The following is a 22,267-nucleotide window of genomic DNA, read 5'->3' as shown; positions in this document are numbered from 1 at the left end:
TGATTTCAAGGCAGCTCTTTTTCTCTTAGCCAAATCTCCTGCGTTGGCTCTCACCCGCTCTGTGGAACCTGCATGAACATCTCTTTTCAGAATCAGAGTCCCTGCTCCACTTGTAGTATGTGCAAGTTACTTTTCTTAGTATCTTTTACTCATAAACCTGCTGAAAAGTCAATAGGTTAATTATTACTGCTTTGGAATTAGAGTCTAATTTTGTTGTAAACAGTTTAACTGCTGGTCCTCCACCCTGGTCTTAATACAGTCTGTGTTTAGCTGTTACCCACCCTGGTATATCTGCCAAGCACCACAGACATTTTATCTGACATGTTAGTTATTAACAGTTTCTGCTCTTGTTGGAGCACGAAGACGTGATGAAGGGTTTTTTTTTGGTTTCTTCATTTTCATTTTTTTCTTTTTCTGCTCTGGTGTGCAGAGGTTTCCTAAAGTGAAAACAATACTTTTTCATTACATACATGCACACACATATAGGTAATATTTGTCTTTTTTTTTTTTTTTTCCTTTTGGAAAAAACCCAGAAAATTCTATAACAGGAAATTGAAAACTTCTTTGGATTTACATCAAAAAACCAAACTTTGGCAAAAGAGTTGTCTAAGTTCTCTCACCCTTACAACAAAAACAAACAAACAAACAAAACCCAAGTGAAGATTCATGGACCAGTTATAATGGTGATGCATCACTTTTGAGCAATTTTTGTTTACCTGATTGCATCCTCCCATATTTTTGCAGCATGTTAACACAGAGTCTGAATGCAGGAGTGTCTTGATTATCTTCTTTGACGGTTTTTCACATGTTGGAATTCGCATAGTAAAAATTTTCTCATGATAAGACACGTAGGATTGGCTTTGTAAAAGCACAAGCATGACTTTGTTTTCCTGTTCCACCACAAAAGGCTCTTCCCTCCAGCCCTCACTTCTCCATCTTCTCAGTTCTTCCAAAGTAAGAAACAAAGATAACTTCTGAGAGAGAGGAGGGAAAGTCATGTACCCCAGCCTGCATGTCTCAGCATGGACCAATACCGAATCTGTGTCTGGCTTTGAGCTTTTATGTCTGCTCGTATGTTTTGTTGACGTATTGTAATTGTTTATAACCCAGCATCTGAAAGATAACTTCTGTTCAAGGCTCTAAGGTTGGCCACTTGAAAATATACTTGAAGTGGGGAAACGGTTCAAATTTATCTGATATTTTATAAATTGGTCTTATTTGTAAGGAAGCAGCAATATTAAAGTGACATTAGTGTTTGTGAAAAATATGAACGTCAGGCTAAACCCAAAGGACGGGTGAAATATGAGTTACTTTATTCAATATCATCTCCCTTCCAGTAACTACAGCCCAGAAAGTAAATGGCTTTAGAAAGGGAAAAACCATTTATGTTTCAATTCACTAGCCTCAGTGTGGTCATCTGGTGCCATGGAGTATCCTAGGATAGCGTGGCCTCTGGTTGACATTCCCGATGGATGCATGTCTCTCGTAGGTCCTGTGCCACATCTGTCAGCCCTGCCCAGGACCAGGGGTCCCCGGGTGCTGGGTGCCCCTGTGCAGACACTGGCATTGCACCCTTGCTGTCCAGGGCCCCTTAGTGTCTGGTCCCTGCTGGAAGGTCTCCAGGGAGCATGCAGCTGGTGAACGCTAGTTCTGGAGCAGGCAGCTGAATACTTCAAGACCTTCCACATGGTGGTAATTTCTGATCACCACCACTGACTCTGCAGGCCTTGTTTGATATAAGTGGAAAGCTGCTGTGGTCAGTGTCAGTGTAAGGAGGGACAGCACTTGTGACTCTTTCTGAGGTGTATCTGACATTGTTCCTTTCATATGCCTGGCACCACGTGAAGCAGTGGATTGCATCCTCGTGCCTAGGTGCTCCAGCTACAAAGAGTGATAGAGCATGCTGGACGCCTGCATTCCTTGGAGCTATTTGCAGGGCATGTTTCTTCCATCAGAGACCTTTGCCTCTCTCCACTTTGCTTCCCTGCAAGTTCCCTGAATGTCTTCTGTCTCTCTTCCCTCTGCGCCATGCCTCCCTGCCCTGTCCCTGTCATGCTGGACATCATGCTGTGCCTTCCCCTGCCCTAGCAGGGCTATGTATCTCCATCTCCCACGGTACCAGTCTGTCTGCAGCCTCTTCTCCTTTCCTGTGCTACTCTTTTCTGTCTCCACAGGATTTGCCATTGCCTGCCTTGAGCCTGTACTTCCATTCACTCATATTCTTCAGTAAGGTCTTACCTACTCTAGTCTGTAAGGTCATCCCTCTTTCCCCTTACCTCTTCTCTGTCTTCCAGGCTCTTCTCCTTCTTCAGGAACCTGCTGCTCTTTCCACATGCAGCCAATCATCTCCGCAAACATCCCTTCTTCCCTCATGCCTCCTTCCCTCATGCATTTTTCCATGCTTTGCCTCCTCTCTTTACCTCCCTGGGCAGAGTTGTGCCCGTTGGCGCCTGGAATATCCCCAGATCTTCTGGAGCTGGTTGGAGGTGATGTTCTGAGGTTATCACATTACAGAGAAACGCTGCCAAGCACCAGGCAGTCCTGGGTGCACTTTGACCCCTCGCAGTAAGGCAAGAGTGGCTTCTTCCTCGTGCTTTTGGTTTGCCGTTGCCATATGGAAATGGCAGATGGTGTTGATCAGGAAGTTAATCTAGAAGCGTATCCGTTTCATGCCGTACGTGAAAGATTTGTTCATTAAACTTAGAACTCTAATTTAAAGCCAATTAACAGAGTGATTTGAAGAGACTTGTTGGTTTTGAAGTTCAAAAGAGATGCTGAGTCTCTGATTTCAGCCTTTGTACATTCCAGAACCTGTATAACTATTGCAGTGTTGCCAACTCTCCTGGGGTTTTTCTGTCTCTCTCTTCCCCCCCCCGCCTTCCCCCCCCATTTTCTTTTTTTGTCCCCTCTTTATTTTTTTGAGTCATGCAACTTTTGCCGTAGGCTGGAACTGTTTGGCGAAGCCTTATAAACTCCCAGCTTTCTTAGCAATTTTAGCCCTACATTTGGGGGTGGGTGGGCAGAACTTGCGTGTCTTTCTATCCTCTGCTGAAAGCCAGCACAGCTCTCTCTTCCCTCCCTTTGGCAGCCCAGTATTAGTCTTCCGTAAGCAGGAGTTGGGGAAGGAGGTAGAAAAACTGAAGAAGCCTTGAGCAGCTCTGTGCCCTCCTAACGCCACTCCTGTCAGCATGGGGTTGTCTCTGCTTCCTTCCCTCCTCCCCATACCATCTCCTGAAGCTGCTAGGGACCCACCACAGAAGCCTTCTCAAGCTTGAAAGGGACAGCACGGACCTCCAGCCAGGCAGCTCCTGCTCTACACACGCACGCCCCAGCGTACAGCTCTAATTTCCATGTGTAATCAACCCTGTAGGATTGGCCCAAGTAGACCATTCCTAAGAAATGGCAGGATGGGAAACCTTGTGTCAGGAGGACCCCCGAAAGTGATTAGTTCTGAATTAATATTTACGCTGCTTTTACCTGAGATTGATATTCTGTAAACGTTTGTAGATCCTTCAGCAACAGACAGCATGTTTGGATAGTCCCAACGTTTAGTAGCAGCATGTGTACAGAAAAAACTTTCTTCAGTAATTTGAAGCTGTTGCTGATATAAAAGAAAATAGAGGGGTCAAGTTTTCCTGTGGTATAGAGCCTATGACTTCACTGGGTTAACTGCTGCTACTTCCGTGTAATTGAGAACATAATTTGGCTCAAACCCTGGGAGACTGAAAAGGATCACAGCAGCCACTGTATTAAGGCAATGTTCAAAACAGTTGGCTCACACTGAATTTCATAAGCAGATCATGTATTCAGAAGGCTTTAGCTGTATGACACAGTCCACTGCAAAAGAAGAGATGGTGGGTGTATCTCTTTGTTCATCTTAACTAAAACAGCACGCCAGGAAAAGCTATCAAACTCGGTCTTGTACCTACGTGGGAGGCGATGTGGCAGAACAGATAAAGTACCTCCCTGTGGGTGCGTGAGGACAAACCTGGCGAGAGCTGCGTGAAGGCTGCCCGCGGTTATCCCAGCTCCCAGCGGTCACGCTGGGAGCCAGCGGCAGTGGGGCTTCATCCTGGCTGGGTGGAGGTGGAGGTGGTGCTGGCGGCAGCAGCCAACGCACCCCCGTCGTGTCCCCTTGGGGGTGATGGCACCTCTGGGGCTGGGCGTGAGGAGGTCAGGTAGAGGTGGACTTTAAGTAAAGGAGAGGATAGACATCGGCCTGAGAAAGCCCAAAATATTCACAAAAGCAGAATGGCTGCTGGAAGCCTCCTTTGGAAACCCCTTCCTGCCGCCCCGTGGGGCTGCCAGGCGTGAAGGTGGCATTCAGTGACTCTGGTAGCTTGTGGAAGATTGGACCCATGTCACAACGTCACTGTTGGCACCTGCCCTCTGCCAGAGAGGCTTGCTTCCATGCTGCTACTTAGTCTTTGAGGAAAGGTGGCCAAAATTGGCGATTCATGTGTCACAGAAAAGCTTAGGGGGGCAGATATCTAAGTTTTCTGCTCTGTCTAGGGGAGGAGAAGGGGGTTTCTTGATGCAAGAAAAATCCTGAAGAAGGAAATAATGCCTTTACAAGAAAAGAGTGTGCAGGGGGGTATGGTTGATTGAGTATCTGTTTATTCCCAAGTTTGCTGGCAGTCCTGCTCAGGCTGATGTCCTCCAAAAGAGACAGGCATTCTGGGACTGCACTTTCGACCATTCCTTGAGCACTTAGCGGGAGGGATTGTTTTATTAGGAAAGTTTACGGCTTCTTGTTTTCCCTCAAAGGCAAATGTGACTTTGTTGTTTTTAATTCTGTTGGGATTTCTCCCTTTTAATATACAACGCAGCTGTTAAAATAGCTGGGGTTGTCTAGGGCAAATCATATAGCACTTTCCTTGTTCAGATCTCAGATGGCTGCCTTTTTAGTGTTGCTGCAGAATTATATTACAGGGCATATGAATAGTGCTGGTATTAGTGTCAAAATCAATTACCCAACCCTCCTCCTGCAGAGAAAGCTACAAACCTTAGGAACAATCTGAGTAATCTATTCTGGGTTTCTAATTCTGAGTAATGACGGAGGGCAGAGTTGTGCTTGAATAAGTGCACAGGGTCTTTCTCCGTATAGTCACTCCTAAATGCATGCTCTTTACAGGAAAAAGCAGGCTCCCTGTGAAACCCTTTTTCATGCCAAATGGCTCGCTGCTAAGATTAATCTGTCATTGAATTTATAAATTCTGTGTGGCACAGAGCAGCGGAAAAAGTTTAGCATTGAACAGAAAGCAAACTATGTATTGCTTAAAAAATGAATGTTGTGCTCCTGGATGGTGTGGATTGACTGCCTCCATCAATATATCTTCTTATACTGGTAATAAAAATACTTCCATAGCCTTGTGCCTCCGAGGATCTCAAAGCACTTTGCAAATAGGGCAAAGTACTATTTCCTATTTTATGGCTGTGGAAACCAGCTGTGGGAGAGGTTAAACTTTTTGCCCAGGGACACAGAGGAGACTGTAGCAGAGCCAAGGTGGGAACCTAAATCTCCAGAGCTGCAGCGCTGTGTCCTGGTCGCACACTGCACCAAAGCACAGCAGGGGAGTCTGCTGGTCACTGGCTCTCAGCCATCCATCGTCCGTGAAACCTCGGGAGGTGGGATATGAAATCAGTGTGGGTGCTCCTTCGCTCCCGGGTCTCTGTCCTGGTCTTGGGTGGGTGTGCTGAGCAGGGCAGGATCCGGCCGGGGAGGATGCTTGTGTCCTCCCGGGCTGGGACGGTCAGCTCTGGTTGTGGGTGGCTGTGGAAGGAGAACGACTTTTGGTCACTGCTGACTCGGGGAAAAGCTCAGAGCCTCGCATCCAGCCTGCTCTGACCCAAGCACCTTTATGAAGCAAAAATAACTATAGACTTACTACGCTAAATCCTGCAAGCTTAGAGTAGTTGTATGCTTTCTTTTTTTTCCTAAGCCAGTATTTGAGAAGGATTTACCTGTTTAATACAACCATTTATTAGAAACACTTGATTTTTTTTTTTTTAAATTCATAATTCATCTGAAAAGAGAGCATACAGCTACAAAGGCCAGATTTTCAAATACGGGCCTGATCTCTTGTCAAATTCCAGTTGGATAAATGACACATCTGAAAACCTGGGTCCCTACTGAGGGGTCTGTGGCAGTGGTTTAGAGATCTCGCTTCGGATACCTCTCTGGACAAAAGCACGGCTCTAACCTGCGTGTTTCACGGGAGAACAATTTCTCTTACCAGTTTTTTCCTTCCCCTGCCTGGCTGCTGTGCTCCGCAGCCCCCCGAGGAAGCTCCCTCAGGCATGAGGCTGCCCTGAGGGTCAGGGTAACGGGGAGGCAGGAGGCTGGGAGGGGTGCGAGGGCGAGCGTCTGGTTTCAAACAAAAGTGCAAAGCCTTGAAAGGAGGGACTAAGAAGAAACAGGTGGGGGGCTCGTAATATAGCCTCTGAAGTTTATTTGCTTAACGAACAGAAGCCCAGGCTGTCAGACCCAGGTCAAATACTCCTCCAGTTTGAGTGTATTTATTTCCTACGTGGTCTGTAACCCAACCTGATTTCTGGATTAAACCACTGTAAAGTCCTGGCCCCCAGGAACCCATCCCATGTTTGCCATCAAGCCCAGCACATGCCGGGGCAGGACCTCTGAGGGGCCACCTCGGCATTCACTGGAGCCTTGTGTCATCAGTAAAGCCTGTAATTGCGGGTCCCGTCATTTCCAATGCAAGCTTCGCTGTTTACAGCTGCAAATCGTGACCGCAGATCCATCACTTAGTTGTGCCATTAATGCGAGCCGTGCCTGGGGGCTCCTGGGATAAGCTGCTGGGGCTGCGGCACACAGCTGCTCGGTGGGCCATCGTCCTGCCGGAGCCCAGGCAGCGGTGACAATGCTGGAGGACAACATCCACCACATGCCAGCTCCCTCTAGGGTGCCGGCAAGGGTAGCTCTGTATTTATAAGAAAGTTTGAAAGTCGCTCAGAGGAGGAAATGGTTTAGGACAGCCTGTCTTGAACAGCAGTGCAACGTGGAGGGTCTCCAACGGTGGGTGGGTGCGAGGGAGCCTGGGAGCACGGGGCCACGCGCTGAGCCGTGGAGCTCCTCCTGGAGCAGGGAAAGAGGGTCTTGGCTTTCCTGCTTGTCTGTCCTGAAGTTACAGCACAAAAACTGCTGGAAAACCAGCAAAATAGCAAGAGGAGAGGGAAAAAAAAAAATAAATCACAAAACGAAGTGCTTATGCCAGGGTCATGAACAACTGAAGGGTAAAAGCTGCAGATCACACATGGGAGTTTCTGAAATCTTTGTGTGTTTTAAAGTTTTTAGGAGAGTTAACTTTTTAATCCAAGATGTTCAGGAGTCAGTTAATCCTCCAGAGTGAAGGGGGGGAAGTTTGAGCTGGCACAACGGCAGTAAAACTACCTGCAGACAAAAAAATGTTTTCTGGTTTCCCAGACATTTTTTGGCTGATCCCATTAATTCCAGTAAGGTAAACAGCCAGTGTGCTCCGGAGTATCTCAGGAGCTGAAAAATTTGCATCTGAAAATTTGCATATGAAAAATTACAGATCTGCATTAAAATCAGAAAGGAAAGGAAGAATTAGCAGTGGGTTTTCCCAAGACCAGACTGAGGCCAGTAGTGCCAGGTAACTGTGTGGGTTCTGCAAAAACAGGAGTCACGTGGTGACATTTGAAATAAAACAAGTTAAAACGGGGCAACCTAAAGTATTTGCAGTCAGAAATGAAGCATGCCTCCTCATTTAAGAGAAGCCCCACTTTTACGTTCAATTTGGGATACACATGTGTTTGCTTTTGGGAGACCAGTTGAATCATGCAGAACAAACAAGCTAACAAAAAGTTTAGGAGCTGTTATTTTTCATGGACCTGAGTTTAAAAAAAACAGGTTATTTGTGCCTTGGTATCTTCTTGCTTCACAGAGCTTTCAGTGGCACTTAATTCACCATTTGTAATGGGGATAGAGCTGTGGCTGATTTTCAGATGCGACCGGTCAGGATAGAAGAACTTGCTTGGGAGGGAGAGGAATCGGTAGATGTTAGTCCTTACCAGCGACAGCTGGATGGGTTCTGGCAGACCTGCTGTGGCTTATCCGTAAGCACTGTTGAAATGTTCTGGTCGGGGCACTGGCTCAGAAACAGCACACAGAATAAGCACCAACTGGGGAAAAGAAAAAAAAAAAAACACCTTAAAAGTATTTTTATCTCTACTTTTATTGGAAGTTTTTAGCTGACTCGTTTTTTTGTTATGATGGGCTAGGTTACATATAGGATGGACAAATTGGTTTTATACACGCTATATTTTTTGCGTCTCACCTGTCCTTTAATCCTGGAAAGCCCTTTGGACCTGTAAGCTTTATTATGTAGCCCAAGTTTAAGTGGGGAAAAAATGCATTTTGGTCTTGATCCTTTTAGGTCTTCAACTGCCTGAAGCCAGCGGGATGTGAGAATACCCATCCCTTTGCAGGGTTGTGTCCTTTTTGCTTGCAACTGCTGCACTGGCTGGGCCGCTGGAGTTAGAAACCCCGGAAACCTTTGCTGCTCGCCATTTACTTTTGAGCTCTGCCGAACCATCGGCCGCTTCCTCGTGGAGCTGATTTTGCCTGTTTTGTGAGTGGTGACCAGAATCTGGTTTTGTTTTATGTCCTGTAGGGTTGCTGAGCTGGAAGATGCACATCTAAGATGGAAACTTCTGCTTCAACTGCTGCTGGGAAAAAAGAAGGGAAAGGTGCAGTTCTGGAGGGGAATGGCTTTACGGAGACGGGGAAGAAACCCACTCCTTTAGCAGCTGCAGGAGCAGCAGTGGCACAAGGAGGTACTTTATGTTTTCCAGAATTTGAAAGCAGCAGGGGTGTTTTTCATTAGACTGTAAGAATTTAATAAGTACAGTGGCATCTGTCCTCCTGTGAACACGCTGAGTTTATTGGGGTTCTCGGCCGTCGGAGGTCACAGGAGCGGGAAGCCGTGTCACCGCGTGGCGTCCAAACGTCACTGCGCCGTGACGAGTCGCCGCCGGTCCCAGCGAACGGGGCTGGGGTGAGGGAGAGCACGGGTGGGCAGAGGTGGCCGTCGGAGAGCTGAGGCATCCCATCGCTGCTTGCCACCGGCCGCCCGACCGGTGCTGCGCGGTGTAGGCAGCACGGTGCCTGCTCCTCCTCCACGGCTGGCTGGGGAGGCTGGCTGGAGCTGGGGAGCACCCTCTTATCACGGCCGGGGAGGGGTGTTGCGTGCCGGCTGTGATCCTGCTAATGAGCTAAACAGACTGCACCGTCTTCCATTATTGCTGCTGGGATTTCACGGTTAGGGAGGCATTTGGGATCGTCCAGTTCCAATGCAAGAAGGTTCACAAAGAAACTGCCTAACTTGCGCCGTTCAGAAATAGCTCAGGTCCTGATTTCTTTTTCCTGTCCGTGTTTTTGGCAAGATTTTGGTCCTGCTGGTGTTGAAGTCAATTAGGAAGCTGTCGTGGACACCCATGGGCATGGGGTCATTTTTGGCAGGTGTGTGGGGGTCATGCAGGCACGTTGCTCCTGCCTCCTCTCACCCACTACGGCAGACAAAACGCAGCCCCAGAAAACACGTCCCTCTCTGGCACGCGTGTGCTGGTGGATTGCCAAATTGGTGCCAGGGGCCCCGTGTGGTGGCTCCAGCTGTGGGCAAGGCTGTGCCCACCAGGGAGGCACTACACTGCCCTTGCTGGGGACTGGGACTGGGACTGGGCATCCTTTCTGGAGAGGGCATAAGGAGACAAACTTAGAAGGGGCTGCACCAGCTTGGATGTGACAAGAGACATCACAGCTGTGTAAACTTTGCAGGCAGCTTTTTTTTTTCCCTCTCTAAAATATACCTTATAGCTAGCCAGAGTCTACCTCAAAATAAACCCTTCTCCTCCCTGTCCTTCACTGCAGGGTGGTTTCTCATCACCCCATGAGAGCAGCACAACTCCCCTGTGGGCTCCTCTGTTTCTTACACAGCTCAGCTGGAGAGTTTTTGTTTTCTGTTGGCTGAGTTTTGAAGATAGTTCCCAGCCCAAATTGCTTAAATCTGCTTTATCCATCCTTCCTTTTCAACACCTTTGTTACTCAGTTTTTGTTTCTACATTGACCTAGGAAGATTCAGATGTACAGAATAAGGTAGCAGCTGCTAGATTATAATCTATAAGATTAGTTTGTGTGTTTGATAAACTTTGTTAGCTTTTGTTATCCAAAGGAAAGGTTTTCTTAAAAAGAACTAGAAAATCTTTTACACCTTCCTTGTGAGCACTATGCAAAGTGGCAGAAGGGAAGGCTTGCTGGGCAGCAGAAATAGGGGAAAGGCAGAGACAGCAACATGCGGAATTTTGCCATCCCCCAGCAGATTTTGATCCCCGTTGAAGAAGCACAGGCTGTAGGAACAACTGAGGCAGCCCACTTGAGGCATCACCTCAGCAACTGGCAGAACCAAAGGGCTGATTGGCACCAACGAAGTCCGAAACGTGTGCTAAAATGGAAAACCCACAGATGTGCTGTTCTGAATAAACAGCTTCTCCCCACTTGGCACTTGCCTTGGGAGTGCCTCCACCAAGGAAGCAGTCACCGCATTTCCAGAGATGCGATGGAAATGAGGATGCCCCTGAGGTGGAGCGTCCATCGGCCCATTTGGCACCCTCGGAGACTTGATTGGTTTTTAAGCGTCAGGTATTATATGTCCCATTAGCGGTGTGCTCTCGCCTCTGAAAAGAATGATTTACGGGCTCAATATTTCTCCTTTTATTAAGAGGAAGTGGAGAAGTAAGTGGAGGATTGTTTGAAGGTGTCAGGAGAATTGTGATGAAAGCATTGTGTAATGAGATGTAAAGAGCGAAATCTATGTCATGCTGTGAAGAGAAGTGCTCATAAATGACCTAAAATGGCTAGCAGTGGAGCAGCATGGGATCAGACACCAGCCCCGGGACCCTTCAGGTGATGCACATGCTCTTGCGGTTCGGAGGGCTTTCCTTTGAATTCTGGCTAGACATAATACCTGCTCCTGAAAGGGAGCAGCATGGCGTGTGTGCTTGTAAGTAGAAAAATTAATACAAAGTCATCTTCTAACATCAGTGAACTGCAAGGTGGGATTTAGAAGATAATAACAAAAAGGCTGAGTAGCGATGAGACTGTACTTAAGTGGTATTAACGCTAATATAACATATTTGACTCACTAAACTAGTGTAATTACTCATAACAGGCCAGAAATAAATACATTTATGCTCATTCTTACAGAAGAAAGCAAACGAGGCATGGAGATTAATTACGATGTTCATCTTGAGGAGGGGAACAGCTTTAAAGGGAGGGCCTCTGAGCTCCCCGCCCTGCTTTGGGGCCATACGAACAAGTCTTTATTCTCATCCAAGACAAACTCTTGATTTTATTTATTGTAGAGGTTTTACTCTTTGTACTAGCATGTGAGAAAGTGGCAGCAAGGCTTAGCTAGTGCTGCAGATCACTAAGCTGCTCTCCAGAGCCAAACAAACGTAATTTGTAACACATTTCTTCTCCTTTATTCTACTGAGTCACACAGATGGAGTGCCAACATAGCATGTTTTTCAGATCATAAGGCTTTCTTTTTCCCTTGTAGAAATGAATAGATTCATAAGCTTTTATTTATAATTAAGGTAATTGAAGCAATAAACTGAATATTAGTTAAATAATTGAAGAATAGCTATTTTATTATATTATTATTCAGACTATATTATTATAAGGTAATAATACGTTCAGTCCCCGTTTCTAGTTGCCGTGCTTTGGATATTTGTCCCAAATGTTTCCAGCCTTGAACAAATTAAGTTATAGCTGTAGGAAAAGAGATGGATATTGTTGATGCTGTCAGTGGAGAAGAGTCCTTTTGTACTAACAATCTGCATTTCATATTTTTAGTCTACTGAAGCTGCCATTTTAGAGATCTTCTGTGACATTTTTTTATAGTAACTCATTGATCAGATGTTCAGAAATTGGCCTCACAGAAATGACATCAGGGAAGTCTCTCCTAATTTTCTATTTTTCCATAAATCATGCCAGCCAAGGAGTCAAAGCTCCTGTCTTCTGTTTCAGTAGGTGCACATGTGTATGTGCGACAGAGATGGGAACTGCTTTTAATGACAGCATGTAGGAGTTGTAGACAAGTCAAATCTGTAGAAGAGCCTCTCACTTTCAGTGCCTCCACTTCTGGAAGGGCAACTCGTAACACTTCGTATTTAGAAAGCCCTTTTGCTGAATGCAGAAATGCATATTGCTGCGTAGGGTAGGAGACTCTGGAGCAGAGCAGCATGTGAGCGAGACTGGGTTGTGACCTCCAGGCTAGCGCTGCGACACCCTCTGTATCAGCACGCACAAGGAAGCCCAGGCACGTGGCTGAAGGAGAAATTTAAATGAGCCACTCTTTCAAAGGCAGAGATATTGAAGAAGATGGGTTTCTCATCTTGTAATAAAAATTAAATACAAAGTCTCCTAAATGCTAACTGCCTAACTTTAACAAGGCCCAGAATGCACCTTTCCCTCTCCACTCCACCCTCCGCATGACACAAACACCAAGTTCCCAAATTGATGGTGTTTATGTTTGAAACATTTTTCTGATGTCTGGCTCTGTCAAGACTAATTTTAGCATTTCTAAAGCTGGGTAAAAATATAGCCTCATTACTTTGATGTCAGAGCATAGTTTACTATTAGTATATTCTGGGGTTTATCATTTTAGTCATGTTTAACACGGCTGCAGCAGGCATGCACTATTAAATCTGGCTTATTTTACATTCCTGTCTGAGATTATTTATTTGGAACAATTTCCTCTCTATCAAAAGACACGGCTAATGCTGAGTTTTAATGTGTTATTTACACACAAAATAACCTATTTACAACTCAGTATCTGCCGCAGGGAGAATGAATGGGGCAGTGCTCCCTTCATCCTGTTGTATCTGAGTTTAACAATCTGGATTGCTAATAGAACCATTTATCACGGGGTGGTAATTTATTTTATGTTAGCTGCACAGGTCTCCCTGCCTCTGATCTATGGAAATACTTTGTATATAATGAAGTTCAACAAGTCATTTGGTGTAAACATGGGGAAACCAAGCTGCAGAACCAGTAAGACTCTGGCTACACTTTTTTTCCAGAAGGTAAAGACTCTGATATTAAGGCTTCCGTTGATGAAATACAGCTCTTCGACCTGCGTGTGCTGTAAGGGCAGAGTGTGGGGCTTTTCTGCAGTGGATCAGAGATTGGGATGGAGTTTGGTCACTTGATTTACGGGCTGGCGGGAATGCTCAGAGCTGCAGAAGTAGCACACTCAGCCCTTTCATAGGCAGAGGAGAAGGGCAGGGAGCACCTCCCTTCGCTCTCCAGAGGTCTTCTGTAAGCAAGCCCCGAGTGGCGCTGGCAGGGAGTCCTTGTGCAGTTCAGCTTGTCTCAGTGCTGGATTATGGGAAGACCATGTAAATGAGGAGGAGGAAATGCCAGCATCCCAGCAGACCTCAGCGCACTGAAAAAATATATAGTTTGTGTGGCCTGAGACGCAGACAAATTAGAAGGAGAACAGCCCCAATGAAGTCATCTCCTCTGTCCACCCTGGAGGGGCAGGGATCTTCTCCAAAGAATGTTTTTCATTCAGTTGTTCACATGTTCCAGGAAAAGGAATATAACTAGTACAAGCACATTTTTAGCTTCCCTGCCCTGTCTCGCTTTGCTGTACACAACTTAAAACGTTGAGATACGTGCTTAACAGAAAAGCCGGGGTTGGCTCCAGGAGGGAAGGGGGCAAGTGGTAAAAACTGCATGATGGGAAAATCCCATAATTTAGACTGTGAAATTCTCCTGACAGCCACTGTCTCTATCATGCATCTACTGCGTATAGCTCAGTGGCCCACACCTTGGGTAGGGCTTCAGCGCAACGCTGCCGTTAAGAGCGGTAGCAATCAAGAATCCTATTTCTTCCCTGAACATTTCCATCAGTCTTAAATAAAAGTAATTCTGCTGGGTCTTAAAGTGGATTTCTTTGCTACCGTAGCCCTTCTGGCTGGCCAGATTGCCTACAGGTCTCTCTCGTGTACCCACTCCTGTCCCTTTGGGAGGTCTCAGATGCTCAGACTGGGGCAATGCTGAGGCTGTTCCTCAGTCGCAGGGTATCAAGGCCTGTGACTAGCTGCCAACTTGGAATCATGCTGGTTGCCTGGCACCTGCTCTTTGGGATAGTTTTGAAGGATCCATGTAGAGATGGGTGAAGTTAAAGCCGTGCTGCACCGTTTTTATGTTCAGTGAGCGGTATCTGGTGTGCGGGCGTGGTGGAGAGCACCCTGGGAGCAGCACGTTTATTTCTTCAGCTACATGTGACAGAATTTTAGTAGATAAGATTGCCACAAACTGTGCCACAAAAGCGCATCTTTTCTTCTGCCTGCCCTCTCTCCTCTATCCGTGGCTTGCAATGTTGAGTCTTCTCTAGTCTCTTCTTTAAAATAGTCAGCAATACATCTTTGTCGGGTAACCCTTTGCTTTGCTTAATCAAGTGACTGAAATCTGACTTCTTGTCTGCATGTTTCTGGGTTTGGGTTTTTTTTCCCTCATGGGGGAAACCCCTTTCCCAAGCTCCTGTACTGGGTTTCTCTGTGTGATAGCCAGCCCTGTGGGCAAAGGTGCAACCTCAGAGTGGATAACCATTAATATTTACAGACTTTTGGTTCACATTGCGTAGACCTTACAGATGCTGCTAGAGTCCGTATCACCAAAGCGTTTGATGATGCAGCAACTTTATGGTTGGACTCGATGATCTTAAGAGTCTTTTCCAACCTAAATGATTCTGTGATTCATAACATCAGCCAGCATGTGCTGATTGTATACAGCTCCCCAAAACTGTCATACCAAAAGTTCCTACACTATCAGCCCATTATAGATGCTGAGGTACTTTGAATACAGAGTAATTTAATCTCATCCCTAACCACGTTGCAGGATTGCACACCAAATTGAAAAGCTTTTATGGGTTTAAAATGAAAAAAGGCATTCTTCACAGGTTGGTTCTGGCACTGGTGAGCCCAACCATTAAGTACCACCTGAAATTCCTTTGTAATTTGTGAGTATATTATTATTGTTATTATTATCATTAATAATAGTTGTAATAATGATAGCTTCCACTTTTCTGTTATTTTGTAAGCTCCAAAAGCTTATTCTGGCAAGTACTGATATATCTTCTTTTCTGTAGATCCAGTTTAAACACCAGTAAAGCGCTTCTCAGAGGGTAACTAAATATAACCTTTTTAACTGATGCTAAACTTACCTATTTGTGCGTTGGTCATTTATAGTCAAGTAAGAAAATCCAGTCATGATAATGGATTATATTTATCACGATGCTTTCCTGGACTGTCTTCTCTGTGCTGCCAGCATGTCCCCATAGTTTGAATTTTTAGTATCTTTGGCAGCTTTTTGCCTGAGCATCTGAGAATTTGCACATGTTTTGTAAATTAATTTTCCCAAATCCATCCATTAACTGTGGCATTTGAGTCTGCTGTAATCATGGGGGATAAGGAATGGGACTTGTTTTGTCTGAGGTTGGCTGCCTAAATGTTAGGTATCCAGTTTGGGATCCCTTTGTGTTAGGGTGGAGTAAATCACGTTGTGGAGATGCCTGCTTTGTTCCCTTGAGGGCTTCATGCCTGATTTAAGGTGGCTAATATTAGGGGGACAAATCCCAGTTTTCCTGTCTTGGCCAAAATTGCAGAGTGGGGTTAAAGCAAGGAACCAAGGTGGGACTAGATTAATGCTTTAAAGCCCTGCATTCACGTTCATCAGTCTGTAGCCTGATGACCAGTCTGAGAGCCCTGACTGCCAGCTCTGAACTGAAATCTTGCCCCACAGCTTCTCAAATTGGAGGCAAACTTGATGCCCAAGCATCAACACAGCTGGGGGAGCTGCTTCCCAGAGCTGCTCCAGCTTTACACCAGCATTGACAAAACTAGTGTTTTAACAGTCTGTTCAGAGAGTTGGGCAATTTAAAATCCCCACTAAAAAGACAAGGAAAAAACCTAGTAAATTCTAAAGGCTACAAAAGGCTCCTAAAAATAATGCAAGTGGAGGAAGGCTATTAATGCAAAAGTAAATAATTATGTTAAGGGAAGCAACTAGAGAGGCCAGTTGTGTAAATCACTTTAAGGGGAACAAGCCTTAGATAAAATCCATTCTTTTATCACACAGATTAAGTCTTCCTTTTGACGCTAAATAATTGATAGGGTTTGGCAGAGCGCTCCACTGCTGCCTGTGCAGAGCAGTGGGACTGCTCCCGGGGTCAGATGAGTGGCAGAGAAAAATGTTCTTAGAAATGCTGTGCATCCAATACCAGCACCAAGAAATGGGGCTTGTATTCCTGGCACTTCCTAAAGAATTTCTGCATGGCTTTGAGAAGGTATCCATACACCTCAGACTGAAAGGAGGAATTGGCATTGCTCATCTCCTCTTTAAATTGCCCTCCATGAAACCAGGCAGTCTGTTTTGACGGTTTCATGTGGCAATGAGTGAGGTGGCAGAGGCCTGGGAGGATGCAGCCCATTCTGCTGCACTATTTTTTATTTTTTTTTAATTAGAGAACACGAATTGTGCTGTCTGGTGGCTTCTGGGAGGGAGCCCAGGTCCTGTGGGGGGTTCTCTTACCTTCGTCAGCCCCAACAGTGCCTGAATACTTCAGCCTCTTGCACTTCTCTCCACACGTGAACATCCAGGTAAAACAGGGAGATGTCGTTGCTCCCATTCTGCAGACAAGGGGCACAGAGGATTTTCCAAGGCCAAAGTGGCTGTGCTGTAATGGGTTCAGCTGTTTCAGAGAGATGTCAAGAACTGTTTATCTCTGCGACTTTGGAAATTCGTAGGTGGAATATGTGGGACATCCGTGGCAGTACGGAGGACTTAGCCCAGGTCTCTTGGGTCACCATATCCACTGGCAAGTCCTTCCTCTCTCCATGATATGTCACTTAATCGTGGTCAAGTGACTCAAATTCTCATGCCCATCTGCCAAACGTAGGAGTTGTTTCTTTCCCTTCAGGAGAGTTGAACACAAGTTGTCTATGCATCATATAGTGCTTTTGAGAACATCACATTGCAGCAGTCAGTACTATTCCTTTTGGTTGTATAAGGTTAGGAAAATGTTCAGTAGCACTAATAGGATTTTACTGAATTTAAACTCATTTTTGGCAGTGCCTTTGTCCAGTACCTAGCACAGCGGGCTTATACTTAGGGGGCTACAATTTTTTACAGAACCAAATGGGACATAACTTGCAGAAACCTGAAATTCTGAAATAAATCCATATCATATTAATTCTGTGTGGGTTCTACATTTGGCAGGATGAGTTCTCTCATCTTAATGGTAACGACAGGAATAAACCTCAGCCAAGATTGTAAGTTTAGCTCTTGAAGGAACGAAGTGGATATAGTCTCTTCATGCTGACTGGTTTAGGATTATGTTAAACTCGTGAGTTTACATGTGTTTGGAAGTGACCTGCACTGGGCGTTCTGCGACTCCTGTAGTGGTGTTGGGTTGAAATCAGACAAACCTTGGTGGAAAGAACTGAGCAAAAGTTTGGGCACATAGGCTGACTGAGTTCAAAATGAAAATAAATTAATAAAAAAAAACACATTGAGTGTGATCTCACATGAACACAAATGAAGACGATTTCACACAAACTTGTCTGAAATCAATTCTGTCTTTTCTACAGTTTGTTAGAGAGCTCCATGGGGTTTTTCTCCTTTTCTTTTTTATACCTTTCCTTCTCCTGGAGTCCCAGATATTTTTAAGACTGTATTCCACTGAAAAAACTTCCAATTGTAGGTAAGAACAGGAGTATTGCAAACAAAATATTTATGTTTACTGCCACTAATATCTGATTTTTAAAATACAGCAACATTTGCAGGGACTGAACGATGCTGTTTTGGCCAGAAAGCTGCTCTCTTCTTTTACATGGATCAGCTCCTGACTGACAGATTTTCAAAAAAATCACAGCTTGAAACAGATGCATCCTTAAGTAAACAGTTAAAGTAGATGTTTTGATGACTTCAGTCGTATTGATATAAAAGATTAGTGTCTGAGCATTCCTGAAAGCCATCCAATAGAGGAGGAATCTTCCTGTAAGTCCCTGGCCCGGTGTGCGCTGCTTCAATAGTTTAATTGTTTAAAGAAAATGGAGATACTTTCTGCACCTAACAAGGTGCTCTAAGCCTAGAGAGAGTGGTAGGGGCTCGGCATTCCTGACCCTGGGTCCAGAGTGTTGGGAAATGTTTAGATTTTCCCCAAGTGAAATATTTTGCTCTGTTTGCCAGGGGGGAAAAATGATCTTTCTCTGCCCTGTTTTTCTATTGGGGCTCACCTTTGTTTATGGCTGCTCTCTGTGGGGTGGACCAGCAGTAATGGGGGGGGAACTAAGCAGCATCCTCTTCTGCACGCTGGCTGGTGTGAATATCGGTGTCCTGTGTGAATGCATGCAAATGCTGCCTTCCTGAGACTCGAGGTTAAGCTCAATCTTGTTCATATCAGTTGGCAGGTAAAACTGGTGATGTTCTTTCTGAGGCAATTACAGCCACACTTTAAAGCAAAAACAGAGAAACACGAAGGTGAGGACTTTAGGCATTGGTTTGCACGTCCCATTTTAACGAGAGGAGTTATTATGTGTTGTGGGAAGCTGACCCGACTCCCAGAGGCTGCTTGTGTGAAGATACCCAATTTTTTTGGTGGCTCCCTACGGTGAGGGCACAGAACTGAGTCTGGAGAAAATTAGTTTCAGTTCCTGATCCAGCCCCAAACTTCCTTCATGATTTTGGAAAAGCTGCTTGACTTCCCTTCGCTCCCCCGTTTATATAATGAACGTGCATTGTTCTTTGGGCCTCCAGGCCCATCCATCAGCATCTGGTTAGCATGTTTATGGCATTGGTCATACTGAAGCACTTAATGGGTCAGACTACATAGAGGTTGCCTTTCCCCCCTCCCCACCGCCTGCAAGAGGGTGCTGCTGCCCCTGGGCGCTGTGTTACAAGGGTGACCTTGCTCATATGTCTGAGGTGTCAACCTGCTGCTGTCAAAGGGGGCCAATAAAACAGATTTGCAGGGTTAGGGAAGATGAGGTTAAGTTTGTATAGTGAAGGTATTTTCAATATCTATAGTGGAGAGACTGTTTGGGATACATAGAGATGGACTGTATTCCAGGAGGTCATGCTGTGCTCTGGAGTAAGAAAGTTTTTCAGGCTATCTTACCTGGCAAACTCAGTTGGAGAACATCGTGTTGTTAATAGCTGTGTAAATCTTTTGTATTGAAACAAGAGAAATGAATTTTCCCAGTTTAAGAGGGTTTCCTACATACGTAATCTATGAGCGAGGTTCATCAAACGGTTTGCTGAGGTTCAAGTACCTGGACAGAGTTTTGGACAGACCTGGATGAATTTACAGAAACCATGCAGAGCTTCAGGGTTTCACCCTGACCCAAGTAACAGACAACGGTTTTAGCAAAGTCCTTTGTAATTAGACTCTTAGGAAAGGGGTTGTTCTGGGGACCAGGTGATGGAGGGAGAAGAAAATCACTGATGTGGGATGACGGCCTCGGAGGACACCTGAGTTTCAGCTTTCCTTCCCACTAGCCTGCTGTGCATGTGCATGCTCTAATACTGTAATCGGCTGCAGAGGAGCTGGCAATACTATTGTGTGGTGCAATTTTTTCCCTTTGAAAAACTCCCGAGGAACCTTCATGTGCTGTTACAAAGACATCCTCAAAACATCTTTACTGCAGGGTCCTGTATTTCAAATGCTGGAGCAGTGACTCTTAAAATAGATACGAGATGGCTGAATGTGTGAAAAACATTTGCATCTCTTTTTTGGAGCTCTGTGCATGCTACATCACTTTTGTAAGCAAGCTAAAAGGGTTGGGAGGAAAAAAAGAGTTTTGCAAATTTCTGTGCTTCCTTTAATTCCACTTGAAACAATGTCTTAGCAGCTGAAATAAGATCCAAAGCTATCTTTTGGCCACATAGTGTCAGTGACACTTGAAACAGGCTGGATTTATATGTAGTTACTAAAAAATATATAGCAAAATGAAAGTCTCAGACACTGAGTTCATGTGCATTGCCCATTGTAAAGATAAGTAACGGCTGTTATAAGATCACTTAAATGGTTACCTTTGGGACATAAAAGGGATCTTTGAAGACAGTAAGTCTTAATACAGAAATGTTTACTCATAAAAAATACATTTGGAATGGGGGAGGGGAACACATTTCCTATTAATGTGGTTTTTGCCTTTTATGGCAGGTTGTAGCAGGTCTTTAACCTCTGTAGCACTTGAGCGAGGATAGAAATGAGCTTCTCTAAGTATCAGCCCAAAGGGCCTTTCCTCACTGCCCGTATCTGCAATGTCTCTTGTAAAGATGGTTTTAGTTTATTCTTCCTTTCTGTGACCCAAATGAAAAACTTATTCTTTTCCAACTTCAAAACCTTCCAATAGTTAAATCCTGAGGGCAGAATAGAAATGTCCTCCTGAATTTGGTTCACTGAACCTTGTGCTTTTTGAGGTACGGAGCTGGTGGCCCAAACGATGCTTAGACACAATGGGAATTTGAAGGCTATGTCAGCTGACTAAGGCATGAGAACAGAAGAGGGAATTGGCCCTTGAATGCCGTGGTTGTAGATACCACAAAGGAGGGATGATGTTTCTCCAGGTGCTCACAAAGGATGCAGATGTGCAGATCCAACATTCCTGATCTGCCTCTGGGTACATATGAAGAAGGTGGTGGCTGATGTCACTTGTGAGTTTTCTGGTAACGGTTCTGCAGGTTATTTTGAAATACTTTTTCTAGACAATTGTTATGCTCCTAAGTCAGGCAAAAGGTAGTGTCAGCAGTATTTGATCAGTGCTGTGTGAACCCATAACTAGGGAGGACATGATTTCTGCTTCAAAGTTTTGCTAAATTATTACTAGATGGGGTAAGACACAAGGTGCCAGCAGTCTCAGAGTGACAGAGAGAAGTTTAGAGTCCTTTATGGAAACCATGGTGGATTATGGTCAGAAGTCTTTACTTGGGTAAGATGATTTACAGAGCAGCAGAGGTGGCCTGGACCAGAGGTGCAGGAGGAAGGCTGAGTTGTATAGAGGGATCAGAAGGCCTTTGACCAGCTGTTGTCCAGAGATGTGAGGAGCAAGACTGTAACAGCAGGGTTTGAGCCAAAAGACACCATTTTGTGCAGTCTTCAAGAGGAGAACTTGGTAGCAAAGGGAAAAGTTGTGAAGTATTTGAGCAGAGGAGTTACACACTCATAGAAGGATAAGAAGAAACTGGCTAGGTGCAGAAAAAGACAAAAGGTAGAGAAGGTAGAAAAAAAGTCCGTGTTTGTTGTGAAGATGAGGTTACCAAGCTGAGAGACTGGATTTCTGATGAACCTTTTCTCTAAGCCCATGGCCCACTGCAAAATTAGCTCTCCACATGCCAGTGACAGGGCAGGACTATCGGTGGACTTTGTTATTGTTATTCCAAAACGTGATGCTCATCCAGGCAGGAATCCTTTAGGTAAGTAACATAAATTAGGTTTTGAGTCACACACTGACCTGTCTTTGTAGTTAGAGTGGCATGTTCTGGTCACGTAATGAGACAGAGGACAGATTAAATGAAAGACAGGCAGGATTTTCATTCAGGAAATTGGTATGGTAATGACAGATATGCGGTCTTGGCATGTTTCAGATAGGCTTCAATCTAGCTTCTTCAGGTAGCTGATACAAGCACGGCTCTTGCTTATATTCACCCAGTCAAGCATGAGGAGGTAACAAGTTCTCCAGAGAGACTGGTATTTAATATCTGCCAGATGCCTGCCGGAGAATACTAATACAGATCCCAGGTTTAGTGTGCCCTGGGAATGCAGATGGTTGGTAGCAACATGCCTGGCCCGACAGCCGCATCTCCCTTAGCTCCATGGCAGAGCTGCCTCGGTTTTCATCCCCTTCTATTTGGATTGTAAAAATGACAGCTTGGTCAAAGAAGCCTTTTGCTGACTTTCCTGGGAGATTTTCTGGGCAAGAGAGGGAGAGATGCTGAGGTTTCCGTCGGGGTATCACACCAGTGGGTAAGGGGAGCGGCAACTTCAGTTGCCCCAGACGTCACTGGGACCACCCTCTCGGGCAGGACGAGCCAAGTGCTGTGACGCAGCGAGGGCCACGGGGAGGGTTTGTGCTCGAGGAGAAGCTTCGTGCTCGAGGAGAAGCTTCAGCCAGCTCCTGTGGTGTGTGCATCCCCCTCCGAGACCACGGCGAGGGGAGA

The 22,267-nt window shown here is 45.3% G+C and overlaps 1 protein-coding gene across 4 annotated transcripts in view; it reads left to right on the top strand.

The window, feature by feature from the left end:
* Positions 1-22,267, top strand: part of GLI2 (GLI family zinc finger 2) — a 200,367-nt gene that overhangs the window by 44,936 nt on the left and 133,164 nt on the right. For 2 of the 4 annotated variants that reach the window (XM_069781020.1, XM_069781018.1), the window contains exon 2: positions 8,655-8,817. The exons of the other annotated variants lie outside the window; for them this stretch is intronic. In XM_069781020.1, the coding sequence (XP_069637121.1) occupies positions 8,685-8,817 (133 nt within the window). In that variant the 5' untranslated portion in view covers positions 8,655-8,684. The remainder of the gene's footprint in view (positions 1-8,654; positions 8,818-22,267) is intronic. 4 annotated transcript variants of the gene reach the window in all.

Source organism: Haliaeetus albicilla, chromosome 4 (assembly GCF_947461875.1).
Source record: "Haliaeetus albicilla chromosome 4, bHalAlb1.1, whole genome shotgun sequence".
NCBI classification, from domain to species: Eukaryota; Metazoa; Chordata; class Aves; order Accipitriformes; family Accipitridae; genus Haliaeetus; species Haliaeetus albicilla.
The sequence above is the reverse complement of the archived record's forward strand: the minus strand, read 5'-3'. Positions and strand labels throughout refer to the sequence as shown.